Below are 17,650 nucleotides of genomic sequence, written 5' to 3'. Positions count from 1 at the left end.
GTGTTGAAGGTGAAGATGTTGAAGGTGAAGTTGTTGAAGGTGAAGATGTTGAAGGTGAAGTTGTTGAAGGTGAAGTTTTTGAAGGTGAAGATGGTGAAAGTGAAGATGTTGCAGGTGAAGATGTTGAAGGTGAAGATGTTGAAGGTGGAGATGTTGAAGGTGAAGTTGTTGAAGGTGAAGATGTTGAAGGTGAAGTTGCTGAAGATGGAGATGAGCAATCTGAGAATGAGGAAACGGACGATGCCTTGGAGGAATCAAGAGGATGTGGAGATGGACAAGTATTCTATTATGTTACTCTGTTAATTAATGAAGAAACGTACACTTCAACGTAGTCATAGCTAAGTTACCTGAACAGCAGATGCTTTGACAAACTTTTTTACTTGGTAGCCCCAATTTCCACCTTCATCATCTTAGCGACCCTGCAGTGGTGGAGGTAGTTGCATGGCGTCTACGAGGATGAGGTATTACCCTTTCATATATTGTGATATGATTAATGGTACTTAGATGAAAAATGGTGTTATATTGTGCAACTGTTGAAATAATTTATGTTCAAGGTTTTCAACTTTTTTTTAGCAAAACATTGACATTGTGTCTTCTCTTTATTCTAACAATTAAATAACTCAATTAGATTTCACTGATTATGCGCTTCCAATCTGTTTTTGTGACTTTGTTTGTTTATTTATGTGTTTATTTCATGTAATTCCGTAACATCGCGAAGATGTAACATAGCGAAAGTGTTTGCGTCAGAATTTTCACTATCCTTTTAGTTTTATCACTGAGATCAAGGTACATTAATTACATGACCATTCAACATCAAGCGCGAGAGAAGTATGAAGTTCATGCTCACTGGTAAATGTTGACTGTTGAACAATAATTACACGCTTGCTACTCAGTACATGCACATAAAACATTCTTTCCTTATGTTTGAATTTGCCGGCTTTTAACTCGCTAAGTAAATACTATACATGTTTACATTAAACCAATCAGGTATCATATATTTTATTATGTTAATAATATTTCTTAAATAAATTTCTGTTACTTTCATATAACTATTAAATGAATTATTTTTTTTACTTTATAATTAGATAATATACATGACGTATATATGTAACATAAATAAATAAAATCTCTGTTTCATATTATAAACTATAACAATAAATGGGACATCATAATAATTCTTGTTTCATTATGTACATATAATATTAATAGCATAGACCTATTGTGATTTATCCTGAGAAATATATATAAACCTTTATTATTCAAAGTAAATTGGATTCGTTAAGGCACTATACATATAAACGCGATCCATAGAAGTATTGGCCGTGGCTAAAAACAGGGGTATTAGTAAATATGATATTAATTGATGATATTATAACAGCACAAAGTAGCAAACTCTTTACCAGACAGGTGGCACACATGCAAGACCGCCTGCGATATATCGACAAAATTACAAATGTTGTCCTATACGTTCCATTAACTTATGCAATATATATAAACATATATATTAACATCTATATAAAATTCTATGTTCAAGTAAATGTCTTCTAGATCTGATTAACCCAAGCTAGTGACCGTGTTCATGACTATCCTATGATAGTATAGGTTTCAGTTCAATCTTCAGAGGAAGGCTTCTTCATGTTCATAGAAATGTGTGTCCTTTGGTTCACTCAAGCTAGTTACTGGTTTGTCAAACTCTTGATCAATGTCGCTAAGTTTCACTTCGGTATCAGAGGAGGACGTATGAACATCGACATGTGCGTCCTTTGGTTCACTCAAGCTAGTTACTGGTTTGTCAAACTCTCGATCAATGTCGCTAGGTTTCACTTCGGTATCAGAGGAAGACGTCTTGTTAATGGTATATTCATAGACATGTGCGTCCTTTGGTTCACTCAAGCTAGTTACTGGTTTGTCATACTCTCTATGGATGTCAGCAGATTTCAATTCAGTATCAGAGGAAGACGTCTTCATACGGTTATGTTCATAAATATGTCCGTCCTTTGGTTCACCACAGCTAGTAACTGCTTTGTCAAACTCTGTATGGATATCAGTAGGTTTTAGTTCAGTATCAGAAGAAGACGTCTTGATAATGGTATATTCATAGACATGTGCGTCACTGAATGTAGTTACTGGTTCGTTATGGGACTTGGAGGGAGTCTTCGATAAAGTAAATCCATAAGAAGGAGGTTCTTGAAATTCATGGACAGGGTGTATTTCAACAAGTGTATCTTGCTTATTGAAAAGATTGCTTTCAATATTTACGTCTTTCAGTTGTTCGTTAGGGTGTAAGGATTTTTCCTTGATGCAACGTTCATATGAATGCCATTCTGTAATTGGATCTTCATTGGTATTTGTACAGGACTCTATCGGTTTATTAGATGACGTCACGATTTCGTCACGTTGTTCAAATTCAGATGATTCATAAATGTGAATAATGCTACTTTGCGTTTCATGGGATTCAGCTTTTGGTTGACTGTTTCCAAATGAGAAGTACCTGTTGGGAAGTTTTGGACGTTCGTTGTTCGTTACGCCTTGTTCAATTACCCTACTCTTATATCGAAAGTACGTTGTTGCAATTTGCGAAAGAGATTTTATCAAGCAAATGCAAAATATACACGTCAGCAATACAACAGCTGCTATCAGCATGATATAGATCAGCATTTCATCTATCAGTAGAGCTGTTTGCGTTGGCGATTGAGATGATATTTCTCCAAGTTCTAGTTCTTTGGTGTTTGTCAAGACCGGATTGGCTTCACTAGTTTCATGTGATTGAGGGATTAGTGAAAATGTAGTTCCCTTCTCAAGAGCTTTATCTGTGGTCATAATTGGTGCATTTGTACTTATGCAGGACAAGGTACTTGTAGGCTGTAGTATAGTGCTTACATTCTGTTCGCATATATTACCTTGGCAACAACATTCCATCTGATATTCTAGATTTGAAGGAGTGATGGCGGTCTTTATAATTTCTGACATTAAGTTACAACTCTTGTTATCCGAATTGTCATAGAAATCTTCTGCAATATCATTGCAAAGAGGTTGGTTCTTCAACTCTGGACAAGTTAAGTTATTTTCATTAATAAGCGAGACGTCTAATTTGCTTAAAATATCACTCGAAAGGATTATAGATAACTGGTTGTCTGAATCACACAACCGTTGGTCGGAGATATGAAAGTGCAATGCGATCTTTTGAAAGGAATTGAAGCGAAGATCAACTTTAATAAGACTCTGTCTTTCTATGAAGAACGTTGATGGTATACATGTTATCATATTATGACTTACATCAAGGGTTCGCAGTCTTTTGGCTGAGGTCACAAAAGGAAGATTATCCAAAGATTTTATCTCGTTGTGACTCAAGTTCACGCTTTCCAACTTGATGAAACCAAATGCAGAGGCGTTGCAAGTTTGTTGTATTCTGTTATAGCTTAGATCTATTGTTCGTAAGCGACGAAAAAAGTTTTCACAATAACGTTCCCAGTTTGAACAATTGTTGACGGTAACGTTATTATGTGATATGTTTAATGATTTAACGCCATGACCATCAACGGGGCATTCAAAACGGATTAATTTATTAAAGGAAAGATCAATGTTGTAAATTTCTGATCCTCTACCAGGGCACATTTGTGTCAAGTAATTCTTAGAATACGGTGAGTTCCCTATACATCTGTGACTGCAATCTGCTGTGTTATTCTCACAGGATGAACAAAGCGTCTCCTGAGAGTGATCCGGGCATCTACCGAAGATGGTAATGGAGAAGAACGAAAGTAGGATTAGCACATCAAAGACAATTTCCATAGCTGTAGAGAAATTGGAAGAAAAATTACATATTTCACTAAGCACTTACAATCTTGACGAGACAAACGAATGCATACGACCTTCAATACTGAATGCATATTTTCTAATGAAACAAAAACAAAGTAAATGTACTCACTTTATGTACACAGGAGATGCTCATTGTGCTGTTCACATTGAAAGTTTTATTCCAGTTAATATTCAACACTGGAGACCCCTCAGTCTGATTAAGAGATCAATCTAATTGCAGCATTGTAATTGACATTCATTTAAAATGATTTCCTAAGTCCAATGAGTATTTAGACTGATACACATCATCTAATAAATAACGTATATAACAGATATCCAAACTTTGAGAGGATTTAAATGACATGAAATTAAGTCGTTCCATATGCAAGATATCGAAATGTCATCAGCCATTCCCCTCAATATGCTAGAAAGTCACAAAATTACCAATCACTTTCAAAACAATACTATATTGCCATCATTGAAGACGTTTTGTTCACGGAAAATTGTAATTGTGTTAATTAAACTTCTTCAGGTTTAGTTGCAAATTATTTATGTTTTTTTTTCATTTCGGTATTTATGGCAAACGCAATTCTGAACGCAATAATATTTAAAGGGAGTGTGCGTACTGTTGAAATTTAATAGACATGTGTAAGATATCACTTTCTACTGTACATAGTGCTATACTAGGAAGAGAAACCATTGCTTTTCTGTTCATCTTTACAGGGTTATCGTTTAAATTTATTAATTATAAACATAGTGTGTGTATAAATACATAATCGACATAAGCCTTACCACGAAACCTTACCTACCAAACTTTCATAGCATTTTTCATTTCATTTTTCTGGGTCGAAGTTATTACCTCCGGTAATTGTTAAGGGTATTCGCCAATTTCCTTCAACAGTTGGGGTGAAACGAATATTAATATAGACTTTTTCGGTTTTACAGACTATTGCATTGCTAACATAAATGCAACTGCATGGTTGGAATGATGCTATGAAACGTAACTTTTATACTATACCAAATAACCCTTTCACGTATAAATAAAAAACTTGTCCGTTTCTTTTCATTGTTTTTATCAATTTATATGACCATAAATTTTTGAGGTTATCAAATTTTTTAATCCGCAGATCAACTTTGCAGTTACAGAGGAAGTAAACATGAGCAATCAGTTACAAGAAGCAAGTAATTAGTCAAAAGCATTCCTTTGTTTTATATGATTTGTCAAAACACATCTTAGTTCTCATTAACTGGTTAAAGGTGTTAATAATATCGCCAGGGACTGACACATAGAATTAAAGGTGAATTACAGACATATGTATCTTTATCAGGGTTTTGGGGTAAATAACAGCTAAGAGGAATATTGCTCTGTTAGTTTAGAGATCGTGATTAAATATTTGTTTCTTTACAAAATAGAACCATTTCAATGTGAGATTTCTTTGTTACCTGTCTGTCTGTGTGTGCGTGTGCTTTTCTTCATACTTTAGAGTAAGCAGTATAACTCGTGTAAAGATTATAAGTATGCATGGGTTAATATCAGTACCTTCGTTTTGTTAATAACAATTGCAACCGCCACATCTATAAAAGAGAGTTTAAAAAAAAACTAAGGGTAAAATGCATTACACGCTCAAACAGCAGTAGCTCTCTTTAATCGAACGTAGATTTGTTCAAGCCTTTAATATATAGGCCTTGTGCTAGAAGTAAAACATTAGAGCATGACAGCTCCCCAACCAAACATCTTACTTATCTTGTGTCTCCTTTAATCTAGCATAGCTGGCCCATGTGCAATGAGTGAGGGGGCATTTTGTGATGGGCGTTATGGCGCAACTCTATTAACCTAATAAAGTTGAACATGTTACTCTGCTCATACAGATCATATCGGTCGAATCTAAACATTTTCTTACATACATTGTCAGGTTCTAGGGTGATTATAACTTATTGATCAGCAATAGATCATAGATAGGTAAATTCTCCACATTAATAACACTTTTAAGAAAATACAATTTCTTTTAAAATTGTTAGCCATTTGCTGTTAATATTATGGGTTTTTTAATGCACTGTTGTGTAACATAAAATGTGTCAATCTTAGTGAGTTGCTATATTTACTATCAGTTATAATGCTTTTCAATTGCAGTTCTTCCTTTCTCATCTGCGTACAGCGCACTATAAAGGTTTTTTGGTTATATTTAAAGGAATACATTTACGATGTAAAAGAAAATAAACGTAGAAAATGACATACAAATAACCACACATGCAGATGCACATACATAGCCATAATAGTGTAACATAAAATAGTTCATGCCATCTTACCGTTGGTTATCTTCTATGACAATTAGGAGTAACTCTTGCTCGCAGGACGACTGTTATCGTAAAGATGAAAAATTCTTTAGAAGAATTTGCAGTTCCGAACATAAAATGCTCATTCGCTGTACGAAGTGATAAGGTTAAACAATACATGTAGTAATTACAGCACATTGCTAATTTGTGAGTTGTTGGTCGTCAGACGTTCTCCGTGGTAGTTTATCTATACATAACATGTCGATGTAGCTAGTAATATGTGAACAATTGATGTTCATTGAACCAAGCATAAATTAGGGAAAAACTTGTTAAAAGGAAAAGTGAATCATCTAACTTAAACTTAAAGCGATAGCATAAGTAGGTAGATCTACTTAACGTTTTCAACTCAGTTGATTAAATGAAAGCTGAAGAAAAATAAACAAAATCGATATATTAAGCCATTTTCTCTTGTAGTAAATATGATCATAATTATTTACAATGGACAACCTGGAAGACCTGAGTGGAAAAATAAAGTTAGTAGCCAAGTAAACATCTGGGTCCTGATTTGTTTATTTCATTCTAGGCTTCTAACCTTGGTAACTAAAAGATACCATTTCCTGCATCGAACTCAATGGTATGGCATTGAACATGTAAAAACATCATTACAAGTCCCCTTTCGATTGATAACTAGGCAATATAATGCATTTGCAATCCATGCCGGTCAACAAGTTATTGCGGCTTTATCAGTTAAATCTAGCAAAGGTGAGTAACCGTTAATCGGTGGAAGCTAACACGTGTTATAATTTCTTAGCAAGTGTTACACTTACGACCAGTTCTTACTGGGAGGAATTATAAATAGAAAATACTGAGCACATAAACCTCTACGTAGACGATTGACTGACAAATTAGACTACTATATAGTTCCGCCGAACAGTTTAACAGAATGTTGATGACGCTTTACTGCAAAACGATTATAATTGCACATTGAACCATTTTAACAAGGTATACTGATGAGTAATACATACGGACAACTGTAATTTGTAATGGTTTCACATATGTAACGGCGTTACTAACTTACGGCCGATTTGAACGAAGTAACGGTTCCTCACATTTTTCACTTTCAATTGATAAAGCCATTAGAATCGGCTGTCCATGTGGGGTATTTCTTTTCAGTCATCTCAAAATATTAATAAACTTAATCACATATTGGTAACTGCGCATGAATTATTGATGAGGTAAGCTGTCGTTGACTAAACATAACACAATTATTCATCTTGAAAAATACCGATCTGATAAATGATGATATTTCATAAGCTATTGTCTTCATTGACGTTATTCAAAACTAAATAACTAACCGACTGAGTTACGTGGCGCTATTCAGAAAACAGATAACACAAGACCTTGTTGTTGTTAAAAATCTAAACAGTCCGGCTAATGTGGCAGCAACATCTATTCTAGTATTTCCACTCGTTGTGGAATCCATAACAATCCGTCACAGTGTGTATTAGCTCTGCACAGGGACGTTACCACGTACTTCACTCGTGGACCTTTAGCCCACTTCCAGCTTAGTTCCAAGTATTAAATCAAGGGGATAGCAGGGAGGAGCACTTCAGCACAAAGGCAAGATAAAGAAAGGGAAAATGAGGCGTTGTAGAATAGAACTTTCGTGTTTCACGTTTGATTTTGTCTATCGCCCAGGAAGTGAGAACATTCCACCCGTCACATTTGACTAGAGCATTCTGTTCTGCGATTAGCATAGAAGAGAACTTTGCTGAGCTTCACAATGTGTTGTGTCACCCGGGAGTTACTAGAATGTGGCACTTTTTCAAATCGAAGAACCTTCCATTTGCGATAGAGGAAGTGAGGAAGATGACGGCAGCTTGTAAGGTCTGTGCAAAGCTTAAGCCCAGATTTTACAAGCCTTGTAATTCACCCCTAGTCAAGGCTACTCAACCTTTTGAAAGGCTCAACGTAGACTTTAAAGGACCACTACCCAGCACCTATAGGAATATTTACTTTCTGACAGTAGTCGATGAGTTTTCAAGTTTCCGTTTATTTTCCCATGCTCAGATATGACATCGTCAACAGTTATTGCTTGCCTCTGTCGGGTTTTCTCCCTATTCGGAACCCCAGCATACATCCACTCTAACAGGGGGCAGCATTCTTGAGTAAGGAACTTACTGGATTTCTTAGGATGAGGGGTGTGGCATGTAGTAGAACGACAAGCTAGAACCCTTAAGGTAACGGTCAAACTGAGAGGTACAGTGGGATAGTTTGGAAAACAATAATGTTAGCCTTAGAAACAAGATGACTACCTGCTAAGCACTGGCAGGAAGTCCTACCTGATGCCCTAAACTCAGTTCGGTCCCTCATGTGTACCACTACTAATCAAACACCACAAGGAGAGATTTTTTTAAAGTTCCACAGGAGATCATCCTCTGGGGTCTCTGTCCCTTCTTGGACTTCCTTGCCAGGTCCTGTGCTTGTTAAACGTCATGTTCGTGCTCATAAAACCGATCCACTAGTCGATGAGGCCGAACGCATGCAGGCTAACCCCCAGTATGCTCATGTCCGTTTCCAGGACGGCAGAGATTCGACAGTCTCACTCCGTCATCTAGCCCCTGTGGGTGTGGTAGAGAATAATGACCTTAGGGGAGGGCCTATGGGCGGAAATGGAACTGAACTTTTAGTTGATAGTAGGGATTTGATTGAGGAACATCCAAATGTTGATGAAAAAGGCTCTATCCCAGTGGGTTGCGAAGCTGATGATAGTTTGGCTGTAAAAGAGACTTTAAGCATGGGACGTTCAGCGAGGAAATGTAAACCTCCTGATCGTTTGGACCTTTAACATACTTCTATGTCGAATGGTGTCGAGTGCATTTTTGTTTCTCTCTTAGGTGGGGAGAATGTGATGATATTGTATTATATAGTTAATCTTAGCAGTATGTGTTTTTTGCCTTTACGGCCTTCCATATATTATTCTGCCTTCTACATATTATATACATAGGTTCGTTTTACTGGTTGTGTTTTGTTGTTTAAAACCTCATTAAAGGTCTGTAATCAAGTGTATCAGTCGTCGTCATTATTACCACAATTACTCTCAATGGTTTTATTCATTTTATGGTTAACATGATACTTATAAATGGAGACTTAACGTCTTTATCAAGTGTTTATGTCAGAATTATTTTCACTTACCTTCTACTGTCTTCTATAGTACTTCTATCACTGAGATCATGGTACATTAAATACATGACCGTTCAACATCAAAAGCGAGAGCAGTATTAAGTTCATGCCCACTGTTAAATGTTGACTGTTGAACAATAATTACACTCAGTACATGCAGATAAAATATTCCTTTCCTTACGCTTGAATTTACCGGCTTTTAAGTTGCTAAGTAAACACTTTACATGTTTCCATAAACCAATCAGGTATCACATATTTTATATTGTTAATAATGATTCCTAAATAAATTTCCGTTACTTTTATATAACTATCACAGGCATTCATTTTGTTACAACATATTTAGGGTATATACATTACTTATATAACATAAATAAATGTGATCTCTATTTGATATTATAAACTACAACAATAAATGGAACATCATGATAATTCTTGTTTCATTATGTCCATAGAATATTAATAGCATAGACCTAAAGTGATTTTAACACGATTTAGATTATGGACATGAATCTTTATGGAAACCCCAAAGGAGGCGTCAAATATTGGATTCTGAGGCATATTCGGGTAATAAATTGGGTCTTTAGTTAAGTTTAAACGCAGGAGTGTACTAATTAATACCTTTGTACTCGTGTGTAAAGTTGAAAAGGAGAGGAACACCGCACCCATAGATCTGAGCCTCGGTGCGTCCTGGTCCTGAAGAAGCTCTTTCTCGAATGAATGTAAAAAATATCCATGGGTGATTTGCCTGGCTGCCGATGAGGGTGGGAATCACTCCCCCCCCCCCCCCCCCACCTCACCCGATGAGTACAATACTGATGTTAACATAAATTGGCTTTCTTCATCTTGTAAGGCACAAATCTTGTGAACGAGTTAGCACAATGGTTTGTTATAATCTGGAGTTGAAAGGTAAACTTTACGAACCCTAAGAATATAAATAGTAAGTTTGCATACATATAGTTGCAACCTTATCTGTAAATGTCTTGGGTATGTCAACTTTACGCCATTAACGGTATATTGATTATATGAATATCGTCAGTACATTGTTGTTTAAGATCTCAAATAACTATAGTACCTATTGCATTTGCTAAAAAAAAATATGCGCATTTTAAAGTTTAATCTAAATTCAATACTATTTAAAAGTTGTGTTCATAACTTTTTGTATCGCATTCAAAACTAATAATAAAATACATTAATTGCAACTATTGGATGTACCGGCAACTAAAAAATGCCTCTCCTTTGGTTATATCGTCCCTTTTTCATATTTCTTACTTAGCTTAGAAAATTTGTTTGGATCTAGAAATTTAGCATTATGTGAAATTGTCTTAGGATAGGCCATCATTTCCGAACTGGAACTTGGACATGGATGTACATCAACGTTAACCACCAAAGTGTTTCTCGTCCCCAAAGCTCCCTCGCTGACACCATCTGACAAATGTGTCCCTCTGTCTTCCTCATCTGTAGCATTCATGTCCATTTTGTACTTCTTGTTTGCACATATGATTTCATTTTCACCTCCATTAGTAACCGTTTCCACTTTGCAAGTTTGTTCTTTGGGAGTATTGCTATCTACAGTAGATGATTTTGGTATGTCCAATCTGTTGTCATTGTCTGCTCTAGACGTATTAAATGTAAAAGGATTAGACATGCTCAAGGGTCGTTTCGTATTCGAAACGTCTCGCACTTCTCCTGCAATTTGTTCATCTAGAACTATGCAAGAAACAACCTTTCTCCCACCTTTTGCAAGCTGTTTAACCCCCTGTTCCCTAAACGCATATGAATACCTAGAATAAGGTATAGTACGTTGGTAAACGTTGTTTGTTGATTTAGCTTCGATTGATGACAGTTCCTTCATTTCAATTTGCTCATTCCTTTCATATTGATCATCCAATAAAACAGTTGGAGATGAGAGATGAGCATCATTTGGCGAAACAGGCCGAGTATTCTTCAACTTTGGAGGGACAATTGGTGATTCTTCTTGTTTCGTGTCACATGACCACGTGTATTGAGTTCGTTTCATTTCCTTCTTTTGTCTTATACTTGATTTAGAAAATTCCTTGTAAAAACTAGCCGTTCTTGTTCCATTGGGAATATTTTCTTTTCTATCTAGTGTTACGTCATCTTCATAGCTGCATGATATTTGCGTAGAAGCTAGATGGTCAATCTTCTTGAATGAATGGCCAGTTTTAGAAGAATGCTGCCATTTCACAGACGAATTTTGTTCCTCGGTTGTTGTAATCATTGTTGTATTCCCCATCGATGGTACCGAAGGAAGAGGCCTTAAAGTGAATACATTGCCATTGATAGGAGATATCGAAACGTCTTCCTTAGTTGTTGTAGATCTGTAAAACTTTGAAGACAGTCGTTTTCCAGAAGATTTCCTCTTTTTCGGTAATTTTGGTGGCCTTTCTGGTACCATTTGTTGCCTGTTTGTTACTGCATTCGACGACAGAGTGTACGATGCTAATTGTGATAGGTACCTAACCACGCATACTGAAAATATACACGTTATCAATACAACAGCTGCTATCGGGATAAGGAGGAAAAGCATATCTATCTTTGGCGAGTTACTGGCAGGGACTGCTGGATGCGTTTGCGAGTTACTGGCAGGGAATGCTGGATGCGTTTGCGAATGAGGTGAACGTTCCCCTAGTTCTAATTCTTTGGTGGTTGTCAGGACCGGATTGGTTACAATAGTTTCATCTGATTGAGGGATAAGGGAAAATGTAGTTCCCCTCTCATGAGCTGTATCTGTGGTCATAAGTGGTGCATTTGTACTTATGCAGGACACGTTATATGTAGGCTGTAGTATAGTGCTTCCATTCTGTTCGCATATATTACCTTGGCAATTACATTCCATCTCATTTCCTATGCTTGAAGGAGTGATGGCGCTCTTTACAATGTCTGACGTTAAGTTACAACTCCTGTTCTTCGAGTTGTTATAAAGAAATTCCAAAGTACCTTCGCATAGAGTTTGATTTTGCAACTCTTGACAAGTTAAGTTATTTTCATTTATAAGCGAGACGTCTAATTTGCTTAAAATATTGTCCGAAAGGATTATAGATAACTGGTTGTCTGAATCACACAACCGTTGGTCGGAGATATCAATGTGTAATGCGATCTTTTGAATGGAATTGAAGCGAAGATCAACTTTAATAAGATTCTGTCTCTCTATGAAAAATGTTGATGGTATACATGTTATCATATTGTGACTTACATCAAGGGTTTGCAGTCTTTTGGCTGAGGTCACAAAAGGAAGATTTTCCAAAGATTTTATCTCGTTGTGACTTAAATTCACGCTTTCCAACTTGAAGAAACCAAAAGCAGAAGCGTTGCAAGTTTGTTGTATTCTGTTATAGCTTAGATCTATTGTTCGTAAGCGACGAAAAAAGTTTTCACAATAACGTTCCCAGTTTGAACAATTGTTGACGGTAACGTTATTATGTGATATGTTTAATGATTTAACGCCATGACCATCAACGGGGCATTCAAAACGGATTAATTTATTAAAGGAAAGATCAATGTTGTAAATTTCTGATCCTCTACCAGGGCACATTTGTGTCAAGTAATTCTTAGAATACGGTGAGTTTCCTATACATCTGTGACTGCAATCTGCTGTGTTATTCTCACAGGATGAACAAAGCGTCTCCTGAGAGTGATCCGGACATCTACCGAAGATGGTAATGGAGAAGAACGCAAGTAGGATTAACACATGAAAGACAGCTCCCATAGCTGTAGAGAAATCAGAAGAAAAATACCATTTTTTAGCAGTTACTGTCTTGAGGGACACATGAATGTCACGGTCACGACAGCTGAAGTACTATGGGGACATTATAAGGACAATTAAATATAACAAGAATTGTGTTATTGTGTTACATTATAACCATCTTTTCCTTATTACTTCATGCATCATAAGTAATTAATGCAACTAAAGTTAATATTGATATTTGTGAATAGTAACGCAGAATAGTAATACAGAACATGAATGACACAGCAAAATATCTGATAACACAACATTTAATATAGTTTTAACAAATTCACAATATTGGTAGTTGTATTTTACTTTCGAATATCGCATTGAATTCAGAATATCATCATGCGGTTAATTCAATCTCAATTTTGTTTTTTACCGTACTCCCTTGGAGATTTTGATCAAGTGAATGGCCCAAATAAATGTTTAGACGATTTGTAACCAAATGCATGCTGATTTAAATTTTTCAATTTAACTTTCTGGTATATTTGGTTGCAGTACTTAATGTACGTTAATTCCTCTGTATTTATATATTAGTCTGCTTGAATAACAGTTTTCTTCTCAGAGATGAAACCATCGTTTGCGAGGATGAGACATGCTTACATGGTTATTATGATGAATGATTCTAGAGTTTTTTCCCACCCCAGCTCCTCCACTGAAGAAATAAAGATCCCCTCCCCCATAGACAGACAGAATATTACTAATAAATTAGAAATAGGCCAATACAACGCCAAATGCAAAAAAAAAAAATTCTATTGTGTAAAACTTTGTAACACATAGCTCTATTTTGCGTCTTAGCAACCTCCGTGTTATCAAAATTTCTTGAAAGGGAATCGCATACCTGCTTAAACCCTTCTCCATGAAGATATCAAAGTGAAAATTCTGAGTTCCACATTGCTTCAAAAGTTGCAAACTATAGTATCAATTTGCATATTAGCAACCTCCATTTGATCGAAAGTTACTGCATGGGAGAGAGGAAGCTCTTCTACATAAACGCCTACCCAGTACGGCAAAACATCTTATCCCTCACCCTATAAGAAAATGGTTGATCCCAGATCACTATTGTAATTGTACATTAACTGTTGTATTAATAATACCATGACAGCTATATCTGACGTCGTACACTTACCATTTTATGTTCATATATCAGGTAATCAAAGTGTTTCTTTAATATTGCATAAATTAGTACCAACTTCTGATCGAAAGTAAAACCAGTGCGCAAAGGAATAGTAGAATCTCCTATCGTCAGAGAAAGGGATCTCTGGTTACCTTTTGGTTACGCTTTACATTTTTAGCTAGACTATTCAATGGCAAAGACGGGCATTTAATGCTACTTATAAACACTTAACTAATAGTCTATATATGTCTCACAATGCAGCACTTGAAGTAATATATTTTCTTCTGAGGGAAGATCCCCGACACCACTCTACATTGGAGTCGGAAGCAAGGATGTTAGGGAATCACATTCTTCTTTATAAAATTCTTCATTCGCCTCTGGCCCTTTCGCAAAGTTCAGCCCTACCTAAGTCAGTCGGGGGATTTTGAATCCCCCCCCCCCCCACATAATCAGCCGGCCACTTTAATCGCCCGCCGTTAAGGTTTGATTACAGTGTATTTGTAGTGTAAACAAAATAGTATGGTAATATTACCTTGAAACGTTTTAAAACAAGGTATTCAGGAAGACAAATTTACACAAGACACAGAGCCTACAGGAGCACGAAAGTCAAGCAATACGATCCACTCTTAAACTTTGTCCCCTTCCGCAAGGACTGTAGCTATTTAATCATGGTGATGTTAGGTGAGTTGAAGCATTACGTGTCCGTTAGATACTAAAACTAAACATATATAGAAAAAAAGTAAATTTCGAATCGATTAGATCTTGTAATCGTGCTGCAATGTATAAAGGTTACTTACCGATAACTTGTATTGTAACTCGTATAGGTGTTATATCAAAATCAATTCCAGTTTATCTGTATTAATGTTCAATGCTCTTTTCAAATTCGAGTCCACGATGGCAGTTCTCTATGGAATTCAGTTCTCCCAACGAAGCATTTCAAGTGCTACAGTATGTATAATTTATTGCGCCTTATATCATTATTCGCATGAATAGGCATGTTTTGCACGTTAAACAACACGGGTTCTAAACTATGCATTGGGTATGTATACTTCCTGGTCAAGTAAAGCTTTCGTTTTGTTTTTTCCTGTCGAAAGTGAAATTGCCCTGATGGCGACAAAGTTACTTTCTCATTAGTATTCATAAATTCAAGTAGTTAACAATGAAAGCAGAGTGACAGGTTATATCTTTAGTTCAAACCTCAAAAGCATGCCATTGTTAACCCATGAATTGCATCACACAAGGAAATCATTATATTTTACTACAAAAATAATTTGTAAGATATGCTTTGCATACGTCTCCGTAAAATTAGTTTTTTAAATCCTACAGCCATATTGTCATTAGAGGAAAACTATATCCTATGCACCTATGTAGAAATGAAGGTTTCAGACATAATGCTATGTTTCATTGTGATACAAGCATTACGCTATCATATTGCATATGTCTCTAAGTAGAAATGCATATGTAAGTTTTTCATTAAAATGTCATGAATATGCATAATACTGTAGAACGGTTGGCGTAAAGGACAGACAGTCGTGTTCACAAGCTGATGATCCTCCAATCAATACAATAAAGCTTCGATTGTTTCAAACGCTATTTCGACTTATCTTAAAATTAGACATTCAAGAATTGAATTAAAGTACCAAATAGACGCTGTACAGAATTCATCGAACTTTTATGTACAGTTAATTATAACCAATCAATCTAACACAAAGTATTCTTAAGCTTCTTTTTTTTCAAAACTACAAGCTTGCGTTCCCTTCTTTCATCATGGGCTACATTCCAATATTGGATCTCCATTAGCTATTTTGCATTCTGGAATGTTACATATGAATTACATATAAGTTTCAACAGATTAGATTCTTGTCGTTGGTAATGAAACATTCTCGTAAAGTTTTCGTATTGCATTTTCATAGTCGCGGTTTCTGTCTTTGCTTTCAGGGTCCGAGGCAGTTAGCAACTGAACAACATAAATGTAACATGGTAATTATAGAAAAAAAAAACGAATAGAGCCAAGATTTTTTTTGGCTGGAAAATAATTCGATTCAATGATGGCTTGTAAGCCGGAAGTCCCGTTCTAACCAAACACATATTTGTCTTTTTCAATTGTTTAAAGTATACTTTCAGGTTTCTACAGATTAGAATTCTCTGGTGGGAAATGAAACATTCTCGTAAATTTTTCTCCTTGTATTCTCATAGTCGTGGTTTTTGTCTTTGCTTTCAGGATCCGAAGCAGTTAGAACTTCAACCTCCGCTCTGTTGCTGTTTCTTTCCGATTCTAATTCGTATATAACATTGCTGAAAGCTGCTCCCTGTTGGCCATTTTGTTTCGAGAAGCCATTGCTTGTAGAGCGAAACGCGGTTCGATCTTTTTGTGGGTAGAACTCAGTTTTAATGGACACTGAGTGGTTATCAACATATATCGTCCTGCTATAATTAACAGTGGATGGTGATGACGACAGGCCGACTTCCGGTCTCGATGATTCCACGTGACAGTGAACTGTTTGACGACAGCCAGCAGCTCGAGAGAACGCTGAGATGACGCGGCATGTATAACACGCGACGATGAATATGGTTGTCATTGACACCACGACAATACCAAAGAGAAAAGCTAAGATAATCACATCTGCCATGATTCTGATGAGTTTTCAACAGCAAACATAAAATGATGACTACATAGATATAAACAGTATAACATCGAATTGACGACAAGTCTATACTTGATAATACTGCATTAAAAGTGCGTGATAAGTTCCATGAACCATGACGATATTAAGTATAGTTTACACATATGCTTTGAAGAGTTGTCACGGTCTGATGACTATAGTCACTGTAATACAGGGTGGGCTAGAATGAAGTTAACGCTGTTGCATTCAAATCAGAAGGATAAATGTTAAAGAATATTCTGTAGACAAAACATATCAATGTTCCTCTTTTCCATCTCTGCAAAAAGTAGCCCTTCTGCAGCTGAACTGTTTGATCCTTGTTTTCTAGTCGGCCAAAATTAATGTCTGCAATGAAAACATACAATGGTAACATTACAATGGGTAGAAGAAAACTTGCAGACCATATTCGCCCCCATCACGTTATAGGAATAAATATTCCTTTTTTTATACTGTTACCGTATCTTTACTATGCACCATGAAATTTGTGATATGTTTAACAGAGGGTAATGCAAAGAACAATTTTTTAAAGACAATTGCTGGTTTATAAGTTCCGGTTTAGTTTTATTATGGGAGAAGCGCAATCATTGATTTATATGGAAGAAGAGGAAGAAACATTATTTCCTTAGGATTTTATCACTCAAATATATGTTACAATTTAACGAAACTTAAATATGCAAAGGTTTACATTTATATTTCTTACAAACTTTAGATAGCTTTAATTAACTACCGTTATATATTTCTATTTAGACTAAAACGACTGAAATGTCAAATCTAAAGTATCATCTTTAATACACAACACAGCATCTCGTGAGTGTTGTGTTGATTATTAGCAAGTACTATAAATATAAGTTTCAACCAATATCTGAACAT

General features: G+C 36.0%; 2 protein-coding genes across 3 annotated transcripts in view; both read right to left on the bottom strand.

Moving 5' to 3' along the window:
- Window positions 1–139: 139 nt before the first annotated feature.
- Window positions 140–6,438, bottom strand: LOC139960291 (uncharacterized). Its single transcript, XM_071958554.1, has 2 exons — window positions 6,103–6,438; window positions 140–3,791 (listed from the first exon to the last, which is right to left on the bottom strand). Exon 2 carries the CDS (start codon window positions 3,787–3,789, stop codon window positions 1,618–1,620), a length of 2,172 nt encoding a protein of 723 aa, XP_071814655.1. The 5' UTR covers window positions 3,790–3,791; window positions 6,103–6,438; the 3' UTR covers window positions 140–1,617.
- A 229-nt stretch (window positions 6,439–6,667) lies between these two features.
- Window positions 6,668–17,650, bottom strand: part of LOC139960288 (uncharacterized) — a 42,665-nt gene continuing 31,682 nt past the window's right edge. For both annotated transcript variants that reach the window (XM_071958547.1, XM_071958546.1), the window contains exons 2-3: window positions 14,915–17,125; window positions 6,668–12,981 (exon numbers count right to left, since the gene is read on the bottom strand). In XM_071958547.1, coding sequence (XP_071814648.1) covers window positions 10,493–12,979 — 2,487 coding nt within the window. In that variant the 5' untranslated portion in view covers window positions 12,980–12,981; window positions 14,915–17,125 and the 3' untranslated portion in view covers window positions 6,668–10,492. The remainder of the gene's footprint in view (window positions 12,982–14,914; window positions 17,126–17,650) is intronic.

The sequence above is a fragment of the Apostichopus japonicus genome, chromosome 19, assembly GCF_037975245.1.
Source record: "Apostichopus japonicus isolate 1M-3 chromosome 19, ASM3797524v1, whole genome shotgun sequence".
Classification (NCBI taxonomy): Eukaryota; Metazoa; Echinodermata; class Holothuroidea; order Aspidochirotida; family Stichopodidae; genus Apostichopus; species Apostichopus japonicus.
Note: the sequence above shows the minus strand (reverse complement) of the source record. Positions and strands in the feature narration are given on the sequence as shown.